The sequence below is a fragment of the Ambystoma mexicanum genome, chromosome 5p (genome assembly GCF_040938575.1).
Source record: "Ambystoma mexicanum isolate Mex_15411 chromosome 5p, UKY_AmexF1_1, whole genome shotgun sequence".
In the NCBI taxonomy this organism is placed as follows: Eukaryota; Metazoa; Chordata; class Amphibia; order Caudata; family Ambystomatidae; genus Ambystoma; species Ambystoma mexicanum.
The window spans coordinates 8,892,902-8,918,651 of record NC_090930.1 but is presented as its reverse complement, the minus strand read 5'-3'; the positions used below and the strand labels follow the sequence as shown (position 1 = coordinate 8,918,651).

Genomic DNA, 25,750 nt, shown 5'->3' with positions numbered 1-25,750 from the left:
CTCCAGAAGGTGTTTGGTATGAATCCCCAGATGGTGTTTGGTATGAACCCCCAGATGGTGTTTGATATGAATCCCCAGAGGGTGTTTGGTATGAATCCGCAGAGGGTGTTTTGTATAAATCTGCAGAGGGTGTTTGGTATGAATCCGCAGAGGGTGTCTGGCATGAATCCCCAGAAGGTGTCTGTCATGAATCCCCAGAGGGTGTCTGGCATGAATTCCCAGAGGGTGTTTCGTATGAATCCCCAGAGCGTGTCTGGCATGAATCCCCAGAGGGTGTCTGGTATGAATCCCCAGAGGACATTTGGTATGAATCCCCAGAAGGCGTTTGGTATGAATCCCCAGAGGTTGTTCGGTGTGAATCCCCAGAGGGTGTTTGGTATGAATCCCCAGAGGGTGTTTGGTATGAATCCCCAGAGGGTGTTTGGTATGAATCCGAAAAGGGCATTTGGTATGCATCCCCATAGGGCGTTTGGTATGAATCCCCAGAGGGCTTTTGGAATGAATCTCCAGAGGGTGGCTGGCATGAATCCCCAGAGGGTGTTTGGTATGATTCCCAGAGGGTGTTTGGTATGAAACCCCAGAGGGTGTTTGGGATGAATCCCCAGAGGGTGTTTGGTATGAATCCCCAAAGGGTGTTTGGTATGAATGCCCAGATGGCTTTTGGTATGAATGCCCAGATGGTGTTTGGTATTAATGCCCAGATGGTGTTTGGTATGAATCCCCAGAGGGTGTTTCGTATGAATCCCCAGATGGTGTTTCATATGTATCCCCAGAGGGTGTTTTGTATGAATCCCCTGAGGGCGTTTGGTATGAATCCCAAGAGTGTGTTTGGTATGAATCCCCAGATGGCGTTTGGTATGCATCCCCAGAAGGCTTTTGGTATGAATCCCCAGAGGGTGTCTGGCAGGAATCCCCAGAAGGTGTTTGGTATGAATCCCCAGATGGTGTTTGGTATGAATCCCAAGATGGCATTTGGTATAAATCGCCAGAGGGTGTTTGGTATGAATCCCCAGAGGGTGTCTGGTATGAATACCCAGAGGGTGTTTGGTATGAATGCTCAGATTGTGTTTGGTATGAATCCCCAAATGGTGTTTGGTATGAACCCCCAGATGGTGTTTGGTATGAATCCCCACAGGGTGTTTGGTATGAATCCGCAGAGGGTGTTTTGTATAAATCTGCAGAGGGTGTTTGGTATGAATCCGCAGAGGGTGTCTAGCATGAGTCCCCAGAAGGTGTCTGTCATGAATCCCCAGAGCGTGTCTGGCATGAAACCCCAGAGGGTGTCTGGTATGAATCCCCAGAGGAAATTTGGTATGAATCCCCAGAAGGTGTTTGGTATGAATCCCCAGAGGTTGTTTGTTATGAATCCCCAGAGGTCTTTTGGTATGAATCCCCAGAGGGTGTCTGGCATGAATCCCCAGAAGGTGTTTGGTATGATTCCCAGAGGGTGTTTGGTATGAAACCCCAGAGGGTGTTTGGGATGAATCCCCAGCGGGTGTTTGGTATGAATCCCCAGAGGGTGTTTGGTATGAATGCCCAGATGGCTTTTGGTATGAATGCCCAGATGGTGTTTGGTATGAATGCCCAGATGGTGTTAGGTATGAATCCCCAGATGGTGTTTCATATGTATCCCCAGAGGGCGTTTCGTATGAATCCCCTGAGGGCGTTTGGTATGAATCCCAAGAGTGTGTTTGGTATGAATCCCCAGATGGCGTTTGGTATGCATCCCCAGAAGGCTTTTGGTATGAATCCCCAGAGGGTGTCTAGCAGGAATCCCCAGAGGGTTTTTGGTATGAATCCCCAGATGGTGTTTGGTATGAATCCCCAGATGGTATTTGGTATAAATCGCCAGAGGGTGTTTGGTATGAATCCCCAGAGGGTGTCTGGTATGAATACCCAGAGGGTGTTTGGTATGAATGCCCAGATTGTGCTTGGTATGAATCCCCAGAGGGTGTTTAGTATAAATCCCCAGAGGGTTTCTGGCATGAATCCCCAGAGGGTGTTTGGAATGAATCCCAGCGGGTGTTTGGTATGAATCCCCAGAGGGTGTTAGGTATGAATCCCCAGATGGTGTTTGGTATGAATCCCCAGAGGGTGTTTGGTGTGATTCCCCAGATGGTAATTGCTATGAATTCCCAGAGGATGCTTGGTATGAATCCCCAGAGGATGTTTTGTATTAATCCCCAGAGGGTGTTCAGTATGAATCCACAGATGGTGTTTGGTATGTATCCCCAGATGGTATTTGGTATGAATCCCCAGAGGGTGTCTGGTATGAATCCGAAGAGCGTTTATGTCATGAATCCCCAGAGGGTGTCTGGCATGAATCCCCACAAGGTGTTTGGTATGAATCCCCAGACGGTATTTGGTATGTATCCCCATGGGGCATTTGGTATGAATCCCCAGATGGTGTTTGTTATGAATCCCCAGAGGGTGTCTGGCATGAAACCCAGAGGGTGTTTGGTATGAATCCCCAGATGGTATTTGGTATGAATCTCCAGAGGGCTTTTGGTATGCATCCCCAGAGGGCATTTGGTATGAATCCCCATAGGTTGTTCGGTATGAATTCCCAGAGGGTGTTTGGTATGAATCCCCAGATGGCGTTTGGTATGAATCCCCAGAGAGTGTACGGTATGAATCCCCAGAGGGTGTCTGTCATGAATCCCCAGAGGGTGTCTGGTATGAATCACCAGAGGGCATTTGGTATGAATCCGAAAAGAGCGTTTGGTATGCATCCTCAGAGGGCGTTTGGTATGAATCCCCACAGGGCTTTTGGTATGAATTCCCAGAGGGTGTCTGTCATGAATCCCCAGAGGGTGTCTGGTATGAATCCCCAGAGGACATTTGGTATGAATCCCCAGAGGGTGTTTGGTATGAATCTCCAGATGGTGTTTGGTATGAATCCCCAGAGGGTGTTTGATATGAATTCGAAAAGGGTGTTTGGTATGCATCCCCAGAGGGCGTTTGGTATGAATCCCCAGATGGTATTTGGTATGTAGCCCCAGAGGGTGTTTGCTATGCATCCCCATATTGTATTTGGTATGAATCCCCAGAGGGTGTTTGGTATGAATCCCCAGATGGCGTTTGGTATGAATCCCCAGAGAGTGTTTGGTATGAATCCCCAGAGGGTGTCTGTCATGAATCCCCAGAGGGTGTCTGTCATGAATCCCCAGAGGGTGTTTGGTATGATTCCCAGAGGGTGTTTGGTATGAAACCCCAGAGGGTGTTTGGTATGAATCCCCAGAGGGAGTTTGGTATGAATCCCCAGAGGGTGTTTGGTATGGATGCCCAGATGGCATTTGTTATGAATGGCCAGATGGTGTTTGGTATGAATGGCCAGATGGTGTTTGGTATGAATAACCAGAGGGTGTTTCGTATTAATCCCAAGAGTGTGTTTGGTATGAATCCCCAGATGGTGTTTGGTATGCATCCCCAGAAGGCTTTTGGTATGAATCCCCAGAGGGTGTCTGGCATGAATCCCCAGAGGGTGTTTGGTATGATTCCCCAGATGGTGTTTGGTATGAATCCCCAGATGGTATTTGGTATAAATCGCCAGAGGATGTTTGGTATGAATCCCAAGAGGGTGTCTGGAATGAATCCCCATAGGGTGTTTGGTATGAATACCCAGATTGTGTTTGGTATGAATCGCCAGAGAGTCTTTGGTATGAATCCCCAGAGGGTGTTTGGTGTGATTCCCCAGATGGTGTTTGGTATGAATCTCCTGCGCTCGGTTGGTATGAATCTCCAGACGGCGTTTGGTATGAATCCCAAGAGGGCATGTGGTATGAATCTCAAGAGGGTGTTTGGTATGAATCTCCAAATCTCCAGAAGGTGTTTGGTATGAATCCCCAGAGGGTGTTTGGTATGAATCCCCAGAGGGCATTTGATATGAATCCCTAGATGGTGTTTCGTATGAATCCCCAGCGGGCGTTTCGTATAAATCCCCAGAGGTTGTTTGGTATGAATCCCCAGAGGGTGTTTGGTATTAATCTCCTGCGCTCGGTTTGTATGAATCTCCAGACGGCGTTTGGTATGAATCCCAAGAGGGCATTTGGTATGAATCTCCAGAGGGGGTTTGGTATGAATCTCCAAATCTCCAGAAGGTGTTTGGTATGAATCCCCAGATGGTGTTTGGTATGAACCCCCAGATGGTGTTTGATATGAATCCCCAGAGGGTGTTTGGTATGAATCCGCAGAGGGTGTTTTGTATAAATCTGCAGAGGGTGTTTGGTATGAATCCGCAGAGGGTGTCTGGCATGAATCCCCAGAAGGTGTCTGTCATGAATCCCCAGAGGGTGTCTGGCATGAATTCCCAGAGGGTGTTTCGTATGAATCCCCAGAGCGTGTCTGGAATGAATCCCCAGAGGGTGTCTGGTATGAATCCCCAGAGGACATTTGGTATGAATCCCCAGAAGGCGTTTGGTATGAATCCCCAGAGGTTGTTCGGTGTGAATCCCCAGAGGGTGTTTGGTATGAATCCCCAGAGGGTGTTTGGTATGAATCCCCAGAGGGTGTTTGGTATGAATCCGAAAAGGGCATTTGGAATGCATCCCCATAGGGCGTTTGGTATGAATCCCCAGAGGGCTTTTGGAATGAATCTCCAGAGGGTGGCTGGCATGAATCCCCAGAGGGTGTTTGGTATGATTCCCAGAGGGTGTTTGGTATGAAACCCCAGAGGGTGTTTTGGATGAATCCCCAGAGGGTGTTTGGTATGAATCCCCAAAGGGTGTTTGGTATGAATGCCCAGATGGCTTTTGGTATGAATGCCCAGATGGTGTTTGGTATTAATGCCCAGATGATGTTTGGTATGAATCCCCAGAGGGTGTTTCGTATGAATCCCCAGATGGTGTTTCATATGTATCCCCAGAGGGTGTTTCGTATGAATCCCCTGAGGGCGTTTGGTATGAATCCCAAGAGTGTGTTTGGTATGAATCCCCAGATGGCGTTTGGTATGCATCCCCAGAAGGCTTTTGGTATGAATCCCCAGAGGGTGTCTGGCAGGAATCCCCAGAAGGTGTTTGGTATGAATCCCCAGATGGTGTTTGGTATGAATCCCAAGATGGCATTTGGTATAAATCGCCAGAGGGTGTTTGGTATGAATCCCCAGAGGGTGTCTGGTATGAATACCCAGAGGGTGTTTGGTATGAATGCTCAGATTGTGTTTGGTATGAATCCCCAAATGGTGTTTGGTATGAACCCCCAGATGGTGTTTGGTATGAATCCCCACAGGGTGTTTGGTATGAATCCGCAGAGGGTGTTTTGTATAAATCTGCAGAGGGTGTTTGGTATGAATCCGCAGAGGGTGTCTAGCATGAGTCCCCAGAAGGTGTCTGTCATGAATCCCCAGAGCGTGTCTGGCATGAAACCCCAGAGGGTGTCTGGTATGAATCCCCAGAGGAAATTTGGTATGAATCCCCAGAAGGTGTTTGGTATGAATCCCCAGAGGTTGTTTGTTATGAATCCCCAGAGGTCTTTTGGTATGAATCCCCAGAGGGTGTCTGGCATGAATCCCCAGAAGGTGTTTGGTATGATTCCCAGAGGGTGTTTGGTATGAAACCCCAGAGGGTGTTTGGGATGAATCCCCAGCGGGTGTTTGGCATGAATCCCCAGAGGGTGTTTGGTATGAATGCCCAGATGGCTTTTGGTATGAATGCCCAGATGGTGTTTGGTATGAATGCCCAGATGGTGTTAGGTATGAATCCCCAGATGGTGTTTCATATGTATCCACAGAGGGCGTTTCGTATGAATCCCCTGAGGGCGTTTGGTATGAATCCCAAGAGTGTGTTTGGTATGAATCCCCAGATGGCGTTTGGTATGCATCCCCAGAAGGCTTTTGGTATGAATCCCCAGAGGGTGTCTGGCAGGAATCCCCAGAGGGTTTTTGGTATGAATCCCCAGATGGTGTTTGGTATGAATCCCCAAATGGTATTTGGTATAAATCGCCAGAGGGTGTTTGGTATGAATCCCCAGAGGGTGTCTGGTATGAATACCCAGAGGGTGTTTGGTATGAATGCCCAGATTGTGCTTGGTATGAATCCCCAGAGGGTGTTTGGTATAAATCCCCAGAGGGTTTCTGGCATGAATCCCCAGAGGGTGTTTGGAATGAATCCCAGATGGTGTTTGGTATGAATCCCCAGAGGGTGTTAGGTATGAATCCCCAGATGGTGTTTGGTATGAATCCCCAGAGGGTGTTTGGTGTGATTCCCCAGATGGTGTTTGCTATGAATTCCCAGAGGATGCTTGGTATGAATCCCCAGAGGATGTTTTGTATTAATCCCCAGAGGGTGTTCAGTATGAATCCACAGATGGTGTTTGGTATGAATCCCCAGATGGTATTTGGTATGAATCCCCAGAGGGTGTCTGGTATGAATCCGAAGAGCGTTTATGTCATGAATCCCCAGAGGGTGTCTGGCATGAATCCCCACAAGGTGTTTGGTATGAATCCCCAGAGGGTATTTGGTATGTATCCCCATGGGGCATTTGGTATGAATCCCCAGAGGGTGTTTGTTATGAATCCCCAGAGGGTGTCTGGCATGAAACCCAGAGGGTGTTTGGTATGAATCCCCAGATGGTATTTGGTATGAATCTCCAGAGGGCTTTTGGTATGCATCCCCAGAGGGCATTTGGTATGAATCCCCATAGGTTGTTCGGTATGAATTCCCAGAGGGTGTTTGGTATGAACCCCCAGATGGCGTTTGGTATGAATCCCCAGAGAGTGTACGGTATGAATCCCCAGAGGGTGTCTGTCATGAATCCCCAGAGGGTGTCTGGTATGAATCACCAGAGGGCATTTGGTATGAATCCGAAAAGAGCGTTTGGTATGCATCCTCAGAGGGCGTTTGGTATGAATCCCCAGAGGGCTTTTGGTATGAATTCCCAGAGGGTGTCTGTCATGAATCCCCAGAGGGTGTCTGGTATGAATCCCCAGAGGACATTTGGTATGAATCCCCAGAGGGTGTTTGGTATGAATCTCCAGATGGTGTTTGGTATGAATCCCCAGAGGGTGTTTGATATGAATTCGAAAAGGGTGTTTGGTATGCATCCCCAGAGGGCGTTTGGTATGAATCCCCAGATGGTATTTGGTATGTAGCCCCAGAGGGTGTTTGCTATGCATCCCCATATTGTATTTGGTATGAATCCCCAGAGGGTGTTTGGTATGAATCCCCAGAGGGCTTTTGGTATGAAACCCCAGAGGGTGTTTGGTATGAATTCCCAGAGGGTGTTTGGTATGAATCCCCAGATGGCGTTTGGTATGAATCCCCAGAGAGTGTTTGGTATGAATCCCCAGAGGGTGTCTGTCATGAATCCCCAGAGGGTGTCTGTCATGAATCCCCAGAGGGTGTTTGGTATGATTCCCAGAGGGTGTTTGGTATGAAACCCCAGAGGGTGTTTGGTATGAATCCCCAGAGGGAATTTGGTATGAACCCCCAGAGGGTGTTTGGTATGGATGCCCAGACGGCATTTGTTATGAATGGCCAGATGGTGTTTGGTATGAATGGCCAGATGGTGTTTGGTATGAATAACCAGAGGGTGTTTCGTATTAATCCCCAGAGTGTGTTTGGTATGAATCCCCAGATGGTGTTTGGTATGCATCCCCAGAAGGCTTTTGGTATGAATCCCCAGAGGGTGTCTGGCATGAATCCCCAGAGGGTGTTTGGTATGATTCCCCAGATGGTGTTTGGTATGAATCCCCAGATGGTATTTGGTATAAATCGCCAGAGGATGTTTGGTATGAATCCCAAGAGGGTGTCTGGAATGAATCCCCATAGGGTGTTTGGTATGAATACCCAGATTGTGTTTGGTATGAATCCCCAGAGAGTCTTTGGTATGAATCCCCAGAGGGTGTTTGGTGTGATTCCCCAGATGGTGTTTGGTATGAATCCCCAGAGGGTGCTTGGTATGAATCCCCAGAGGACGTTTTGTATAAATCCCCAGAGGGTGTTCGGTATGAATCCACAGACGGTGTTTGGTATGAATCCCCAGATGGTATTTGGTATTAATCCCCAGAGGGTGTCTGGCATGAATCTGCAGAGGGTGTCTGTCATGAATCCCCAGAGGGTGTCTGGCATGAATCCCCAGAGGGTGTTTGGTATGAATCCCCAGAGGGCGTTTGGTATGCATCCCCAAAGGGCATTTGGTGTGATTCCCCAGATCGTGTTTGGTATGAATCCCCAGAGGGTGCTTGGTATGAATCCCCAGAGGACGTTTTGTATAAATCCCCAGAGGGTGTTCGGTATGAATCCACAGATGGTGTTTGGTATGAAACCCCAGATGGTATTTGGTATGAATCCCCAGAGGGTGTCTGGCATGAATCTGCAGAGGGTGTCTGTCGTGAATCCCCAGAGGGTGTCTGGCATGAATCCCCAGAGGGTGTTTGGTATGAATCCCCAGAGGGCGTTTGGTATGCATCCCCAAAGGGCATTTGGTATGAATCCTCAGAGGGTGTCTGGTATAATTCCCCAGAGGGTGTCTGGCATGAATTCCCAGAGGGTGTTTGGTATGAATCCCCAGAGGGTGTCTGGCATGAATCTGCAGAGGGTGTCTGTCATGAATCCCCAGAGGATGTCTGGCATGAATCCCCAGAGGGTGTTTGGTATGAATCCCCAGAGGGCGTTTGGTATGCATCCCCAAAGGGCATTTGGTGTGATTCCCCAGATCGTGTTTGGTATGAATCCCCAGAGGGTGCTTGGTATGAATCCCCAGAGGACGTTTTGTATAAATCCCCAGAGGGTGTTCGGTATGAATCCACAGATGGTGTTTGGTATGAATCCCCAGATGGTATTTGGTATGAATCCCCAGAGGGTGTCTGGCATGAATCTGCAGAGGGTGTCTGTCGTGAATCCCCAGAGGGTGTCTGGCATGAATCCCCAGAGGGTGTTTGGTATGAATCCCCAGAGGGTGTCTGGCATGAATCGCCAGAGGGTGTTTGGTATGAATCCCCAGAGGGTGTTTGGTATGAATCCCGAGAGGGTGTTTGGTATGCATACCCAGAGGGAATCCCCAGAGGTTCTTCTGTATGAATCCCGAGAGGGAGTTTGGTATGAATCCCCTGAGGGTGTTTGGTATGAATCCCCAGATGGCATTTGGTATGAATGCCCAGATGGTGTTTGGTATGAATCCCCAGAGGTTCTTCGGTATGAATGCCCAGATGGCATTTGGTATGAATGCCCAGATGGTTTTTGGTATGTATGCCCAGATGGTTTTTGGTATGAATGCCCAGATGGTGTTTGGTATGAATCCCCAGAGGGTGTTTCATATTAATCCCCCAGAGTGTGTTTGGTATGAATCCCCAAATGACGTTTGGTATGCATCCCCAGAAGGTTTTTGGTATGAATCCCATAGGTTGTTTGGTATGCATACCCAGAGGGTGTTTGGTATGAATCCGCAGAGGGTGTCTGACATGAATCCCCACAGGGTGTTTGGTATGAATCCCCAGAGGGTGTTTGGTATGAATCCCCAGAGGGCGTTTGGTATGCATCCCCAGAGGGCATTTGGTATGAATCCCCAGAGGTTCTTCTGTATGAATCCCGAGAGGGAGTTTGGTATGAATCCCCAGAGGTTCTTCGGAATGAATGCCCAGATGGCATTTGGTACGAATGCCCAGATGGTGTTTGGTATGAATCCCCAGAGGGTATTTGGTATGAATCCCCAGAGGGTGTTTGCTATGCATTCCCAGATGGTATTTGGTATGAATCCCCTGAGGGTGTTTGCTATGCATCCCGAGATGGTATTTGGTATGAATCCCCAGAGGGTGTTGACTATGCATCCCCAGATGGTATTTGGTATGAATACCCAGATGGTGCTTGGTATGGTTTGGAGATGTTTGAGTTTCAGTTTCATACAAAAGACATAACAAAGATATTGTCACAGGGTGGAAATACTGCAAGAAGAGAAGCTGTTGGGGGAAGGGTTGTATGGGGTTGGAATTGGAAAAGTATTTGGCAAGAGGAAATAGAGTTCTGTGGATTAGCCACTGGTATTCACAAAAGAGTGTCATGTGGTAGGACCCTGTCCATTCTGGACAGAATGGAGGTAAAATAGTGCATGAGATACCATTTCATGTCGGCCTTCCGCTCATCAACCTAATAGCAAGTAAGAGAAAAACTAGCTTAGTCCTGAAAGATTCTAATGACAGAAAGTGGCACCTAGAATCTTATTAAATTGTGTAATGCTGTATGCAATACAGTGCTTTGAAAAAGCAGGTACATACTGAAAAGCGCTATACGCGGTATAAGCACTCTACACCTTAGCATTACACCTCTAAGTGAGGAATGTGCCTTTAAAAATATATTCTCCATTTTACATGTAGTTCTGCAGAGAAACGTGTGCAGTGAAAAATCATTTCATTTGTATTTGTTGCAAAAAGGATATTTACAGTGTCTCGCAAGAAGAGCTATGTTAAAACTAATGGTCAGAGGTCTCAACCTTTTGAATTGGAACATGGCACGCGACAAGGTTGCCCGCTGTCTCCTCTCTTATTTGTGCTTAGTATTGAACCTCTGGCCATTACAATGAGAGCCGAGGATGGCCTGCAAGGTATTGATTGTTGGGGATTGAAACAAAAAGTTTGGTTATACGCTGATGACTTGCTGAATCACTGCCTGTGCATATGAAGGTTCTGGAGGTCTTTCATCAGTGCTCTGGATACAGGATAAATTGGGAGAAATCGGAAGTTCTGCCCCTTGTCCCGTTGTGTGACAAACATTTGGTTACTGGGTTGGGCTTCAAGTGGTGCGCTGAAAAGTTACTGTACTTCGGGGTTTGGATTTTACCTACGGTGGCTGAATTTGTGAGAGTGAATATGAATGTGGTGTGCGCTGCATTCAAGTCGGATTTGGATAGATGGCTCTTTTTTGCATCTTTCCCTTTGGGGGAAGGTGAATGCTTTGAAAATGGTGTCTACTCCCAGAGTGAACTATGTTCTGAGTATGCCCTGTTAGAGATTGAGAAAAAGTATTGGCGGGAACTAGATAGACTCATGTGGGGTTTCTTGTGGGATTATAAACCACTGGGCCTGAGGATTAGTAAACTACAGTTGCCATTGTTTAAAGGTGAGCTGGGAGTCCCAAATTTCAGAGCCTATCATCTGGCATTCATGTGCCGTACTTTATTTGCCTGTCTTAAATCAGACGGTAGGGATTGGTTTGGTGCAGAGTCTAGCTATGTGAGCCCGTTGTCACCTAGGGCTCTGCTGACGAGTCAGCCATGCAGAAAGAAGTTGGAGAACCTGTTGACTAGGAGTCTACGGATTTCATGGTTGGTCTTGAATGAATGTTTAGGTTTCAATGCATTGAGAGATCCGAGTGCTTCAGTTTGGCTGAATCCGGGTGTCACGCATGAAGGGAAAGCTTTGTTTTGGCATGATTGGTTACTTGCTGGGGTTCAGTGGATTGGGGACCTTTTAATGGTATGACTTGGATGACAGCTAGGGAGATATGGTTGAAGTTTGATATTCCTACTTTTTGTCTGGCGGATTACCAGAAGATCAGGAGAGCGCTGGGTGATGTAAATGTGGAAAAAGGAATCAATGTGGATCTGCTTGGTTGGAACCCGGGGGTGAGTGGTTGTGGCCTAGTTAGCTATGTTAATAAACAAATTGTGTCTAACTTTAAGACAAATGATGCTGTGAGACTGGATTGGAACCGGAGGATTGGTGAGGACATTGTGGAGGATCATTGGTCTCGAATTTGTGAGAATGTGAAATTGTGTTCTTTGAGTCTTGTTGAAAGATTGCGTCAGATCAAAATTCTGCATAGAACATATTGGATGCCTGAGAGACTGATGGAAAGGGGAATGAGTGATAATTCGGACTGTTGGCCATGTGTACATGAGGCGGGCACCTTTGAACACATGCTGTGGGAATGTTCAAGGGTGAGGGGTATGTGGTTTGAATTCCACCAGATATGTGAGAAGGTTCTCGGGGAGAGAATTCACATGGATTTTAAGACCATTGTGCTGGTCAGCACTGATGATCTGGAGGACTTCAGTACTTCCCAGAGAAAGTGGATCTTTCGGGGAGCAATGGTGGGAAATAAACTGATATTGAGACATTGGAAGACCTCTACTCCCCGTTACAATTGAAATGTGGATTGCTGAGAAGCATATTCTAGCTGACATAGAAAGGGTTCTGTATCTAAGGGAGAAGAAGAATGCATTATTCAACAAGATATGGGGTACATTTATTTTATTGTATTAGGCCTGATATTGAACAAGATGTCTGTGGGTGGGGGTTTGCATATAATTGGGTGTTCATTGTAATGATTTGTGTATATTGCTCTTTTGTTAATTGTGAAAATAAAAATAAAAAAAAAAAAAGCAAGAAGAGCTATGTAACATGTCCTTGCTCCTCATACAGGGATGACACAAGGGGTTGGCTACAGCACACATGATACCACTCACTCACCAGCAGAATATTTCCAGGGACTTAATATAGGGTAGGTTTGCTGCTGCCCAACGGTAGACAGAGTAAGCAGTTATATTTTTGTCCGTTTTTATGATATCAAGAATTGGGAATTGTTCAACAAACCTAAAAAAACTGGTGACCAATTTATAAGACTTGGGGAGTGATAATTGAACACAGACACCATAGGGGCAGGGTTTCAGAACGTTTGCTTAGTCGTATTGCCGTGGGAATCCCAGACTCAGAAGGCTGTCCATCAATGGAGATGTGAGCTTGTGGGTGTGTAATGGATGACACATCTCCATTCGGGAGCTGGCAGGCAAGCAGACTGACTATCTGATTGATTGTGGCACTGACCGACTGACCAGTTGGCAAGCTGATTGTCTGAAGAAGCACCCCCGAAGATCCTGTTATCCTTAAGAAGCCCCATCTTTGACAGGGGGTGTCTTTGCTTAGCTAAAAAGCAGGTATCCAGTAAGGGCTGGCTGTAGGCTCCTTCATTCATTCAGCATTCAGTATCATCATGGTGTTCCATATTAGAATTACATGTACACATTTAGAGATTGAACTGAATGTGCTTGCATTATTATTCGTTTGAGCTTTGCATTATGAACTTGCATTTGTTCCATATTGATAAGCACATTTCTGAACTATACTCTAGTGCTCACCATTAGTTTTCATTGCAGTTGCCTTTGGGTTTAGTTATTAAATGGATGTGCCTGGCAAGGTTGTATTTCTCCATCATTGAGAGAAAGATACATACCTTTGGTTTAGTTCACCACTATGTATAGGTAGTAGACACCGCTGTGCAGCTATGCTGGTGTTATGAATTGACTATGCTTTGATCTTGGCATTTCCAAGAGATCATGCTTGGACCACTGGGGGTCGCGATGAGAGGAGGAGTTATTGTTCTTGATATTATGAAAAGAGGTTGTATTTTTAGCACCTGCTCAGAATGATATGTGAACTGTGTTTTAAATTGTGTCAAAAGACGGGCTAAGATGTATTGCATTCTTACATTCAAGAAGTAAGCTGAGATGCAGTATATTTATGTAATAAAATGCATTAAATGACCCATTAATGGCCAGTGCAATCATTTACGTCCATTTACAATTTTGGAAATATGTTGTGCTAAGATGACACATTGAAATGCCATTCGTTCTGTTTTATATGACTGATGTGTTCTGCTCATGACATGTACAATGTGTACGGTAATACGTTAGGGATTCAGTCACACACTGACAGCACCCATTTAGGGTTGAATGTGCTTAAAGATTGGAGAGCGGGGAGACATCGTACCACGAGTTCTAAGAGATAAAGTAAACACTAACTAGACCCACAAACGACATATGTGTAGTTGCAGGCAAGGAAAGGGCTGTGCTCAGAGGCACAGTGGTGACTTCTGCCAGATTCCTTGTCATGGCCTGTGCTGCTTTTCACATTTGAAAAGGGTGCTAGGTTCTTCCTGCACAAGTACAGGTGGCGCTGTGGCCTGTAAGAACCAGCACTTCCTTAGCAAGACGAGCATTTTCAAGTCAAACAGGACGAGAGAGCATGTTAAAATGTGCAGTCGGCTATCTCAGTATGCCAAAGCACACGCTGCAATGATGAGGGCACAGCACACAGGTGACTGGTTCAAGTCTGGAAAGCAATGGACGTGCCTTCCACACTTCTGAATTTGATGGGAAGAGCACAGCTGGAGTTGGCAATTCTCTGTAGGTCTGTTGGAGAGCAAATTCAATCTCATGGTTGCAAGATGCAGGCATTTATTCCAGAGGAGTAACACTGCTGTTTATAAAGGACATGAAGGAGAATCATTGGTAGACACTGACCTCAGGGAGGAATGTCTGGCTGGGGCACAGTTAGTCACATGTCAAACATACATGATAGATCCATTACCATGGGAAGGCCTGTTAGGGAGAATTATCTGTTTAGGCTGAACTTCCTAACCTAGTGAGTCCCCCAGCAGCTTTGCTGGATTTCTGGAGTATGTTTTTGTCCATCCTGCCAAGAGTGAGACTCTTTTTCTCCCACTCTTGGACATGAATGTGTGTAATTCCTTTGAATGTCAATGTGTTCTATGGGCTATGGGGTCTTTTACCCCATAGGGTCTCATATGTTTTTCTATGTGTGTTACACCGCACCCTCCGTGCCGTAGAAATGGGGCGTCCTAGAGGACCCCCACCATAGACTCCATGCCCGGAGACTGACTACTGTCTCCCCGGGCATGTAAAGTCACCATTGGCTTTACTAGACCTACATTTACTAACAGAACTAGTACACACCATCCTATTGTGGACGTACTAGTAGTTTTGGCTGGTGGCAGTGGAAACTACTTGTTATATTCAACCCCGAATATAACCCTATGGGATTCGTCCCATTGTTGGAGGTTAATACTTTTTCTCGTTAATCTCTAACATACCACCGGTTTATTTATCTTAAATAAATCTATCGGTTGGTATTTTCTGCCAGAACTCGGTTTTTAAAATGGTGTCTGTGTTCGTCTCTGTGACTCCTAAAACCAAAGGTTGAGCCCTTTGTTCCACTTTTGGCGGGTCTCTACACAGAGGCCCTCCAAAGTGGTGTCATTCTGTCTGGGTACCACAGGGGGTGTGGGAGGGGGTTTAGGCACCCTGGACTGAGTTGCCTTGCCAACTCAAGTCGCACTCTGGTGTGATTGGCCCAAGTGGTGAGCCACCCCGCTCACCACTTAGCGTGTTTTGAGTGACAGCTAGGCTGAATGAATGGGGGTTTTCTGCATAAACGCAGGGCTTTTGGGACTGGATCTTCAGAAGTCGCCACAGGACCTAAGAATCCGACGAGGGTAAAGCTGAGCCGACCTGCAACGATGACACCTCCGGTGGAGCCCTGCTGAACCGACTCACCACTTCCCGATGATAGAGGAGATCTCCCCGCCGGAGAGTCTCTTCCCCTGACTGGTGGGAACAACCAGTCCCCTTTGCTTTTTCTTCGTTCCAGGACGTAGTGGTCGAATTGCCCGTGCAGAGTACCCCGGCAACCAGATAGCCACTACCCCTGTACCGCGACCAAAAGGTGGTGCCTTGTGACGGAGCACTCCGCGGCTGGTCTCTTCCCTGGTGGTGCAACGATCTTCAACTTTCCTTCGACGACGAGATCATCTCTTCTCTTGGCAAAGACCCGACGTGCATCCACCACCAGGAACAACTGCCCCCGTCGGAGCTGTCTCTCCACAAACAAGGTACCGTGTCCGCCTGGCTTCCCTTGTGTTGGTTAGTGTGAGGTGTCTGAATCCTCGCCTCTCCATTGGGTCGCCTCCAAGCTTTCTCATCTCTCTGTTCTGAACTGGTCCAATCTTTCTATAACAATTTGCGACAAAGACTCGAAGTGCATTTCCACTGTGATACTTTTTGGACACATCGCCTTGCCTCTCTCCGAGTGGGCCTGGCCTCTGAACTTTGCGATCTACAGTAGACCCTGCCTTACTTGCCTTGCATTTGTTCCTAAAAGTGTTGGTACCGAGTTGATTTCATACCCTGCCTTTTCTCTCCCGTCCTAACGAATACTAGAGTGCCATCTAGGTTAAAGCATTCACTTCTGTCTGCAAATAAGTGGTGCCGTTGAACCTAGACTTGTCGAACTATTGTTAGGGGGATTGATCTTTTTCTTCGTATAGTAATTGTGATTGAAGTTGTTTGCCGTATTAGTGCCAGAGTGTTTCCTATAGATGTGTTGTTATAAATAAATAACTATATATCTTTACACCGAAGCCTTGTTCCGTGTTTGCTTGTTCTGCTGTGTAAATTGCCCTATTTTGTATACTCCACATACTGCCTAACTCTTCTTGAGGGAAGTCTGACTGCTCAGCCACAGCTACCAAGTGAATCTGTGTGGTACAGACTGCTACCAAGTGGGTTTACTGCCAAACACCTGTAGTCCTAAATCTTTTGCAGTGGTCCCCGAGGGAACTGCACAGGTTTCCACCTAACAAGGCCCAGGTTGCTTCCCAAATATTCTTCAGCATTTCACACCCCCCAAGAAGCTTATATCAAGTAACCCCGACCTAGGCCTTCTCTCCTCCTTCCTTCCAAGGAAAAAGGCAAGGAGGAGCCTCTTTCTCCGTATTTGATACCAAACTTCGACGCTCCACAACCAAGCACCATTTCATGGAAGTGAACCACCAGACATTATGATATGGCTTTTATAACGCGCCTATGCACAAGTGTTTCAAGGCGCATTCAGGAAGCCACTCAAGAAATGGCTCTTTGAAATGGTGGGTCGCACCACGTCTAAGACATTAATCCATTAACTATTCTGTATTGAGCAGAGTGAGGTCCATCACTTGACTGGGAACAAGTGTTAAGGGTGGGACCAGGAGGAGGCAAAGAACAGAAGTGGCTTTGAGCAGAGTGAACCCAACATACATTAGAGGCAGCTAACAAAAATGATTTAAAATATTTCTTTACATCAGCTAGATACTCTCCTATATGTATAACCTTTTAGGTATTGAGTTTTAGGCAAGCTGTGGACATTTTAAGTGACAAAGAAACAAATAGGAGGGTCACTCACCAGTCCTATTTGAAATATCACCTGCCGGGCAGGGGACACAGTCAAAGCAGCAGTTGGGCTCTCCTTTCCTTGGGGACTGCCTGAACCCAGGTTGGCAGCTCTCAGTGCAGAAGGACCTGGGGACCTGATGAAGACACATGGGTAAGAGTTATAGCTAAAAAGAAGAACAACGGCCCTGTGCAACAGACAGTGGCCACCAGAAATTACAGGTTTTCATGTCTTTTGAGTTGGCATTTACACCTGGCATATGTAAATAGGAAGGGACCCATCAAATAAATATGTATTTACATACATGAACTGTGACTACTGAATCGCTAACTCTGTGTCAGTGGGTATCATCTGAGATGTAATGGCACCGGGTTAATGCCTGTGGAGGATTGAGATTTCTTAGCGTTGTTGTTCTTTGCTGCACACTGACCTTGGAGATGACTTGGCATGTTGCTTCATTAAGATGACTGGCGCTTCCTGGCCAATGATTCTTCCTACAGAGTCATATACTCATTCTTTAGTTCTTATGCATACCACGGTGCAAATTACTTGGCTCGTTGCTTCATTAAGGTGACTGGTGCTACCTGGCCAATGATGCTTCTCACAGAGTCATATACTCATTCTTTAGTTCTTATGCATGCCATGGTGCAGATGACTTGGCTTTTGCTTCATTAAGGTGATCGGTGCTTCCTGGCCAATGATGCTTCTCACAGAGTCATACACTCATTATTTCGTACCTCCCCATCATCCCAGCAGAAGCACCATCCCATGGGAAGATGCATATTAGGCCATGGAGAGGCACCAGCAGGTAACTGCTTCCCCTGCTCCACTCTGTTACTGATGGTTTCTATAACCTCTGCTCTTCCGGGGTGCAGTGCGGGGGTGACTGCCATTGAATATGCACAGAGTCTATCTGAGGGTTCAGGTTATGTTTGCTGTGCTATAATTGTGTCTGCCTCAGGTATTGTGTTGTGATTATTGCCAAACCAGGCACCTACAGTGTGAGTGTGCACAGTTTCATGATGTGAGTATCAATGAAGGGGTTGCCTTTCTTTTGGGCTGATATCTCTCACACTCAAATAAATATTAATTATGATAAAATGGGACGGTACGTTTGCCTATTTTCAAGAATCACTAACCCTTCTCAGGATCAGGTATTGGAGAAAAGGTCAGATGGTCACATATTTAATTATTTCATAGTTTTAATTATTGTTGAGTAAGATTAACAGACTAGTGCACGGTCCTCCTGTGGGGCCTTGAATGGCCGGACTTAGGAGTGAAGAGAAACCATCAAGGGACTGTTCCACCGAGAACCATGTTTCTTGAAAACAAATAAAATGTCAGTCATCCCAGATGAGCGCTTCCTCCTCCAAAAGGTGCACAAACCTCTGTGTGTTCCATGATAAGAAGGTTACCAAATGAGACGGATAGCATCCTCTTGGTAATGGTTATATTTTATGATGACATTAGGTCTTACTCGCCTGGTTAACTGAGGGTTATCCTGAATGTAGTTAAAGGTTTACACTGTTCCATGAATGTGTGTTCCACTATTCAGAAAAGTATCCTGGTAACAGGGTTGGTTTACTAACTGATTCCTTAAATGAGTGTCACTGCATGACTGACAGGTTCAACTACTGTTGGATTATTCTAAGTAATCTAAAAGTTACTTGTGGTTTTACTCCCCCTGAATAGGTGTGTTCTATTCCAAATGTGTATGATTATGTCTGACTTACCTAGAAATACTGTTAGTAATTCTGAATAAGGTCTATGCTTTGGTCTGTGTAGCCTTAGCATTGTGTTGAGTTTTTATTTTGTGTTTATGATTCTATGACAAAGTACTTACCCACAAAGATTGACGGTTTCTGTTTAACCACATGTATGCTACAGGTTCTTTGTACCATCGTACAGCCCTCTCTCCTTCATAAGATAAGCCTGGCTGCTCTGTCTACTCTACCAAACACTCAGGTTGTACAGCCTTATACTCAGAGTGGAGTTGTGTCCTGCCTCTGTTGGATGGTTTAACTAAGCCCTTACCTGGAGCCCTTAGCTGGACTTCAGAAAAAAGTGTCCTAACATCATGTTGTTGGAATAGGGGCCTGTCTGAGATCAGGATGCGACTAGGAGCAATTCCTGCCAGAACATATACCTAAAACACATTAACTAGTATTGTAGTACCACCCATAGCATTGTGTACATGTATCTTGCATGTAGGAGTACATTGATAGGCTGTAAGTCTATGGTATACACACATCTGCTTGAAAATAAAGAACAGCCTCTGGAACAGCAGCGTAAAACCCTCCCACCTCCCCATCATCCCAGCAGAAGCACCATTCCATGGGATGGTGCATACTAGGCCAGAGAGAGGCACCAGCAAGTAACTGCTTCTTCTGCTCCACTGTATTACTCATGGTTTCTATAATCTCTGCTATTATATCCTCTTGCCCAATGCTCAGGCACACTGCACCTGACCCTGACTCCTACCTGGGTGTTTCCAGTGTTCCACATCATCACACCAGCTTTCATCTTGATCTTCTCTCCTTCAGGAGCACTGGAGTCATAAGACCCCACTTTCACCAGCCTGTCAGTGCCATCTGAGAAGATTTGTATGTTTATATAATCAAAAGCAGGCGGCACATCTCCATATTTATCAAAATACAATTTCTCCCCAGAGCTGGTGTTAAAGCGCACATTCTGCACGTAGGGCAGCACCTGGAACCAGAAATCACAAGACTCTCAGGAAACATTCAAGGACATTAGAAAAGAGTCACAAATGGGTCTGCAGATACATACTATCTCACTAAGCTCCTATCTCATTATTTACATTGCTCATTGGGTTCCTCTTTATGTATTTATGTATCTATTATGTTTGCTTCTATTGCAGTGCACTGAACCCTTGGGTATCTAGGCACTAGTTACACTAGGTTAAAGTATATACACAAAAAGTACAATGGGGGGCAAGAAGGGGGACAGGTATCAAAGTGTCTGAGTGTCTTAGCTCAGGCAGCTTTAGGTGAAGAGACATGTTTTTAGTTTTTTTCTGAAGATCCAGAAGGAGGGTTCTTTTCTCAGGGCGACAGGGAGATTGTTCTAGAGCGTAGCAACAATGACTGGAAAGCTTAATCCTCCTGTGGTCTTTCTAGTGAAGTTGGGGGACTCCTAGGAAGTTGCAGTTTATGGATCTTAGTTGGTGAGGTGGGTTATATTTTTCACATGGCATGAGAGGTAAGCTGGGTCAGTGTTGGTGGTGCACCTGTGTGCGATGGAGAGGGTCTTGAATTTGATGCGCTTGCAGATTGAAAGCCCGTAGGCATTTTCTATGGCTTCTGAAACATGATTGTGCTTGGACAAGCCTAGGACGGCCCGGAGAGCATTGTTTTGGAATGTTTGTAGCTTGCACAAGTTACGCTCTGATGTTCCTGCAAGAGGGCATTGCAGTAGTCCAGTTTAGCTCCAGTGATGGCTCTGGCTATGGTGAGGCGGTTGGTTTTGGTCAGGAACGCTTGCTGTATTAAGAGGTTTGGCAGTGTAGGCAGCAGAGGAGGCGATGGCGTTGACCTGGCATGAGAGGCCAGGGTGACGTCTAGGAAGATGCCCAGGGTCTTGGCTATAGGTGAGGTCTGGATCAGGTTACCGCCAATGTTAAAGGCTTTGTAAGCTGGATCAATGTTGCAGAGAGTGGTGTGCAAGCTTACAATGAGGATCTCAGCTTTGTCATTGTTTAGACATAACTGGTGGGTTGCCAAGACAAGGCCGAGTAGAGAAGCAGTGATGCAGAGAGACCTGCAGGACAAGGCAGCGCAGAGTATCAGTGATGCAGCGAGACCTGCAGGACAAGGCAGAGCAGAGTCGCAGTAATGCATCAAAACCTACAGGACAAGGGAGAGCAGAGCAGCAGGTGTAGAACCTGATAAAATTCAGAGGCCTGGATTGTTATCATTACCCAATCATTACTCTGTTATGTAATCATTAGACTCACTGCTAGAGAATCATTACTCATTGTTATCCATTATTACCCATTTAGGAATCCAGTTATCCATTCATCCTGTTTAGTTATCCATCATCTAATTAGTACTGATTAGGAGTACATGGCATAGTAACATTGTATTATTCCCATTATTACCATGCATTTGAAAAGAGAAATAGGCCCTGTTATATGAAGGGTTTGCTTAGTTATGTTATTGCCATATATGTTGAAAGAGATGCTTTTAGAATGATGTATTATGCATTAGAATGTAGCACTTAGGCTGAGAGAAACTTGATAGGCACTATAGAGAATGAAAGAGGCCTTAAAAGACATGTAGAACCATTTAGAATGACACATTGGTATGTTTTGTAGTTATATGTACACATGTATGCATGTAGATTGTGCACTTAGAATATGTTTGCATTATGCAGCTAGTGCTTGGATTTGCGAATGAAAAGCGTAAACGCTAGAAAGCATTTAGCTGGCATTATAAAGCCATTCCACTGAATGAGACAGAGAAGCGCCATTTGGTTATGTGCGGAGTTGTTATGGTACACTGTGAAAGAAAGGAATTCGTAAACAGTTTGGTTGATAAGAGGTCGCCTTTGTCCGATTGGAGAGAGGGCCTGGCTTATCAGCATGCCTTGGGCTTGGTGTTCATAGAGACAGAAAAGGTGGGGGCCATGAAGGCTGCACCACATGGATAGAGGGAGAAGTGCTTTTTGCATAAGAGGCGAGATGGCCTATTCCCTGGAGGAGAGAGAGATTTCGTGAAGCCAACAGTGGAGTGAACGGGTATGAACGTATATATAGAGGAAGATGGTGTTTGAAGGCACGCATTTGAAGGCCATGACAGAGATATGATGTCCAATGTCACATTGACACAGAGCACGACAAGAACACGGAGTGAAAGTACACAGACATTCAGGCACTGCCTGAATATAGAATGCTGATACACAGAGAAACAAAGGAATGCTTAAAGTAACCATAGGGATTTGAGTGCGTCATGGAATAGTATAACCAGAGGTGAAGAGAAGGGAGCGTTTTAGTTGTTGTTGGAGATGGTGCTAGATGTTGATGGAGTTCGATGAGAGAGAGAGGCGTGTTGGTGTGACAGTGATGCAGCCTTGGCAGACCAGCTTGGGAGATCGAGAGCTTGGGGAAGCATTCTGATAAGGCCTTGATGAGATCGATCTAGCAGAGAGACAAGGTATATCAGAGTATCAGTGATGCAGCAAGACCTGCAGGACAAGGCAGAGCAGAGTAGTAGTGATGCAGAGAGATCTGCAGGATGAGGCAAATTAGAGTAGCATTGATGCAGAGAGACCTGCAGGACAAGGCGGAGTAGAGTAGCAGTGATGCAGAGAGACCTGCAGGACAAGACAGAGCAGAGTAGCAGTGATACAGACACCTGCAAGACGAGGAAGAGTAGAGAAGCAGTGATGCAGAGAGACCTGCAGGACAAGGCAGAGCAGAGTAGCAGTGATGCAGCGAGACCTGCAGGACAAGGCAGAGCAAAGTAGCAGTGATGCTAAGAGACCTGCAGGAAAAGACAGAGCAGAGTAGCAGTGATACAGACACCTGCAAGACAAGGAAGAGTAGAGAAGCAGTGATGCAGAGAGACCTGCAGGACAAGGCAGAGAAGAGTAGCAGTGATGCAGTGAGACCTGCAGGACAAGGCAGAGCAGAGTAGCAGTGATGCAGAGAGATCTGCAGTACGAGGCAGATTAGAGTAGGAGTGATCACAACTCCAGTCAGAAGGTGGGCGGTGTAGTAAGCAGTGAGGTGCTAAAACCTGTCCAGGATGACTCCTCACTCCTCATGCACAAGAGCAGCAACAGCATATGTGGAGTGATGGTCTTACGTCACAAGTCGACAAACTGCAGAGTCATGCGCTCCAGCTCAGTATGGTTACCGGAGAAACAGAGACGCCCTTTGAGAAGCTGGTCAGTCTACAGAGTGGTACCCAAACTCTTCCAATGGCTTCTGGTGTTGGGCTTCTTGTGCAGAGGTCAGGATTGGTCGGTCCTATTAGACCAAGGTTTGTAGCATTAGTGTCAGAAGTACAATTTCTCAGAAACAGCAGTGGGGCTTCACCTGACGGCTTTGGCAATTCTGGTGACGCATCAGAGCAGTTTTCCAGATAGTCATCATGGGCTCTACTTCTTTGGGGTCATGTCTCTAGTTGACAACCTGACCAGTGCATGCAGGACTCCTCTTCTTATCCCAAATTCAGGGTGGGGGCTGCCTCAGCACACCAATGGCAATGACCGGCAACTTTCAACCAGGTAAAGGTTGTGTCATCATGGACAGCTTCAACCACCAAATTGAACCAGATTGCACCAAATTGCAACAGACATGCTCTGGCCGGGATGTTCATTGAGACCGGTCTGTCCCTACCCATGGAGCATTGTGCTAGAGACCCGAGTTGGAAAGTGTATACCATACATGGCAGTTTGCAGACTGGAATGGGCATGAAAGAGTCCAGAAAGTAAGCAGGCCAAAGGACAAGACTTAATCTGCACAACACTGCCATTTTGAGTGTATGTTACTCACAATTCTGTAAAAAGAAAAATGGTGCACATGACAGCACAGTTCCCTGCCTTCAGCCTGATGCAGGGACATCAGAAAGGAAACACAATGTTACTGAAAACAAAATAAAATGGATACAAAATATCCCTACAGCACTTCAATGTGTGGAAGGCGATGCGTGCGGCATTTAAAACAGCAGAGAAACCAGTGCCTCCAAAATGTATGAGCTGGGCAAGGTAAGTGAAGCAAAAATAATTACTTACTTCCAAATTCAGGTCAGGGTTCAAGGCACAGCAAACTAGCAAGGGGTTTATTGCTGTCAATGGAAGGAAAGATGCACAAATTAAACTCTTCCCTAAAGGCACTGCTTATCGCTGTACAACAAACTCTATACTAAAGAAACAAGCAGTCAGAGAGACCAAGCAGATCTGAATCGCTTCTCTGAAGGCGCATGGCGTAAAGCGATAGACGGTATCTGAATCCCTTCTCTGAAGGTGCATGGCGTAAAGCGATAGACGGTATCTGAATCCCTTCTCTGAAGGTGCATGGCGTAAAGCGATAGGCGGGATCTCAATCCCTTCTCTGAAGGTGCATGGGGTAAAGCGACAGGTGGGATCTGAATCCCTTCTAAGAAGGCGCATGGCATAAACGATAGGCGGGATCTGAATCCCTTCTGTGAAGGCTCATGGCATAAACGATAGGCGGGATCTGAGTCCCTTCTCTGAAGGCGCATGGCATAAAGCGATAGGTGGGATCTGAATCCCTTCTCTGAAGGGGCATGACGCAAAGCGATGGGCATTATCTGAATCCCTTCTCTGAAGGTGCATGGCGTACAGCCATAGGCAGGATGTGAATCCCTTATCTGAAGGTGCATGGCTTAAAGCGATAGGCGGGATCTCAATCCCTTCTTTGAAGGTGCAAGGCGTAAAGCGACAGGCGGGATCTGAATCCCTTCTCTGAAGGTGCATGACGCAAAGAGATAGGTGTTATCTGAATCCCTTCTCTGAAGGCGCATGGTGTACAGCCATAGGCAGGATCTGAATCCCTTCTGTGAAGGCGCAAGGCGTAAAGCGATAGGCAGTATCTGAATCCATTCTCTGAAGGCACATGGCGTACATCGATAGGCGGTATCTGAATCCCTTCTCTGAAGGCGCAAGGCGTAAAGCGACAGGTGGGATCTGAATCCCTTCTCTGAAGGCGCATGGCGTACAGCCATAGGCAGGATCTGAATCCCTTATCTGAATGTGCATGGCGTAAAGTGATAGGCGGTATCTAAATCCCTTCTCTGAAGGTGCATGGAGTAAAGCGATAGGCGGTATCTGAATCCCTTCTCTGAAGGCGCATGGAGTAAAGTGATAGGAGGGATCTGAATCCCTTCTCTGAAGGTGCATGACACAAAGAGATAGGTGTTATCTGAATCTCTTCTCTGAAGGTGCATTATGCAAAGCGATAGGAGTTATCTGTTTCTTTTCTCTGAAGGTGCATGGCGTACAGCCATAGGCAGGATCTGAATCCCTTATCTGAAGGTGCATGGCGTAAAGTGATAGGCGGGATCTGAATCCCTTCTCTGAAGGTGCATGGCGTAAAGCCATAGGCAGGATCTGAATCCCTTCTCTGAAGGTGCATGGAGTAAAGCGATAGGCGGTATCTGAATCCCTTCTCTGAATGCGCATGGCGTAAAGCGATAGGCGGTATCTGAATCCCTTCTCTGAAGGCGCAAGGCGTAAAGCGATAGGATGGATCTGAATAACTTCTCTGAAGGCGCATGGCGTAAAGCGACAGGCGGGATCTAAATCCCTTCTCTGAAGGTGCATTACGCAAAGCGATAGGCGTTATCTGAATCCCTTCTCTGAAGGTGCGTGGAGAAAAGCGACAGGCGGGATCTGAATCCCTTCTCAGAAGCCGCATGGCATAAAGCGACAGGCGGGATCTAAATCCCTTCTCTGAAGGTGCATTACGCAAAGCGATAGGCGTTATCTGAATCCCTTCTCTGAAGGCACATGGCGTGAAGCGATCGGCGTTATCTGAATCCCTTCTCTGAAGATGCATGGCATACAGCCATAGGCAGGATCTGAATCCCTTCTCTGAAGGTGCGTGGAGTAAAGCGACAGGCGGGATCTGAATCCCTTCTCAGAAGCCGCATGGCATAAAGCGACAGGCAGTATCTGAATCCCTTCTCTGAAGATGCATGGCGTACAGCCATAGGCAGGATCTGAATCCCTTCTCTGAAGGTGCGTGGAGTAAAGCGACAGGCGGGATCTGAATCCCTTCTCAGAAGGCGCATGGCATAAAGCGACAGGCAGTATCTGAATCCCTTCTCT

General features: G+C 46.5%; 1 protein-coding gene across 1 annotated transcript in view; it reads right to left on the bottom strand.

Moving 5' to 3' along the window:
- The window catches only part of LOC138480447 (extracellular calcium-sensing receptor-like), a 206,516-nt gene that overhangs the window by 120,644 nt on the left and 60,122 nt on the right, over nucleotides 1-25,750 (bottom strand). The window contains exons 3-5 of the mRNA XM_069612232.1: nucleotides 20,338-20,713; nucleotides 19,415-19,642; nucleotides 16,946-17,069 (exon numbers count right to left, since the gene is read on the bottom strand). Of these exons, the coding sequence (XP_069468333.1) occupies nucleotides 16,946-17,069; nucleotides 19,415-19,642; nucleotides 20,338-20,713 (728 nt within the window). The remainder of the gene's footprint in view (nucleotides 1-16,945; nucleotides 17,070-19,414; nucleotides 19,643-20,337; nucleotides 20,714-25,750) is intronic.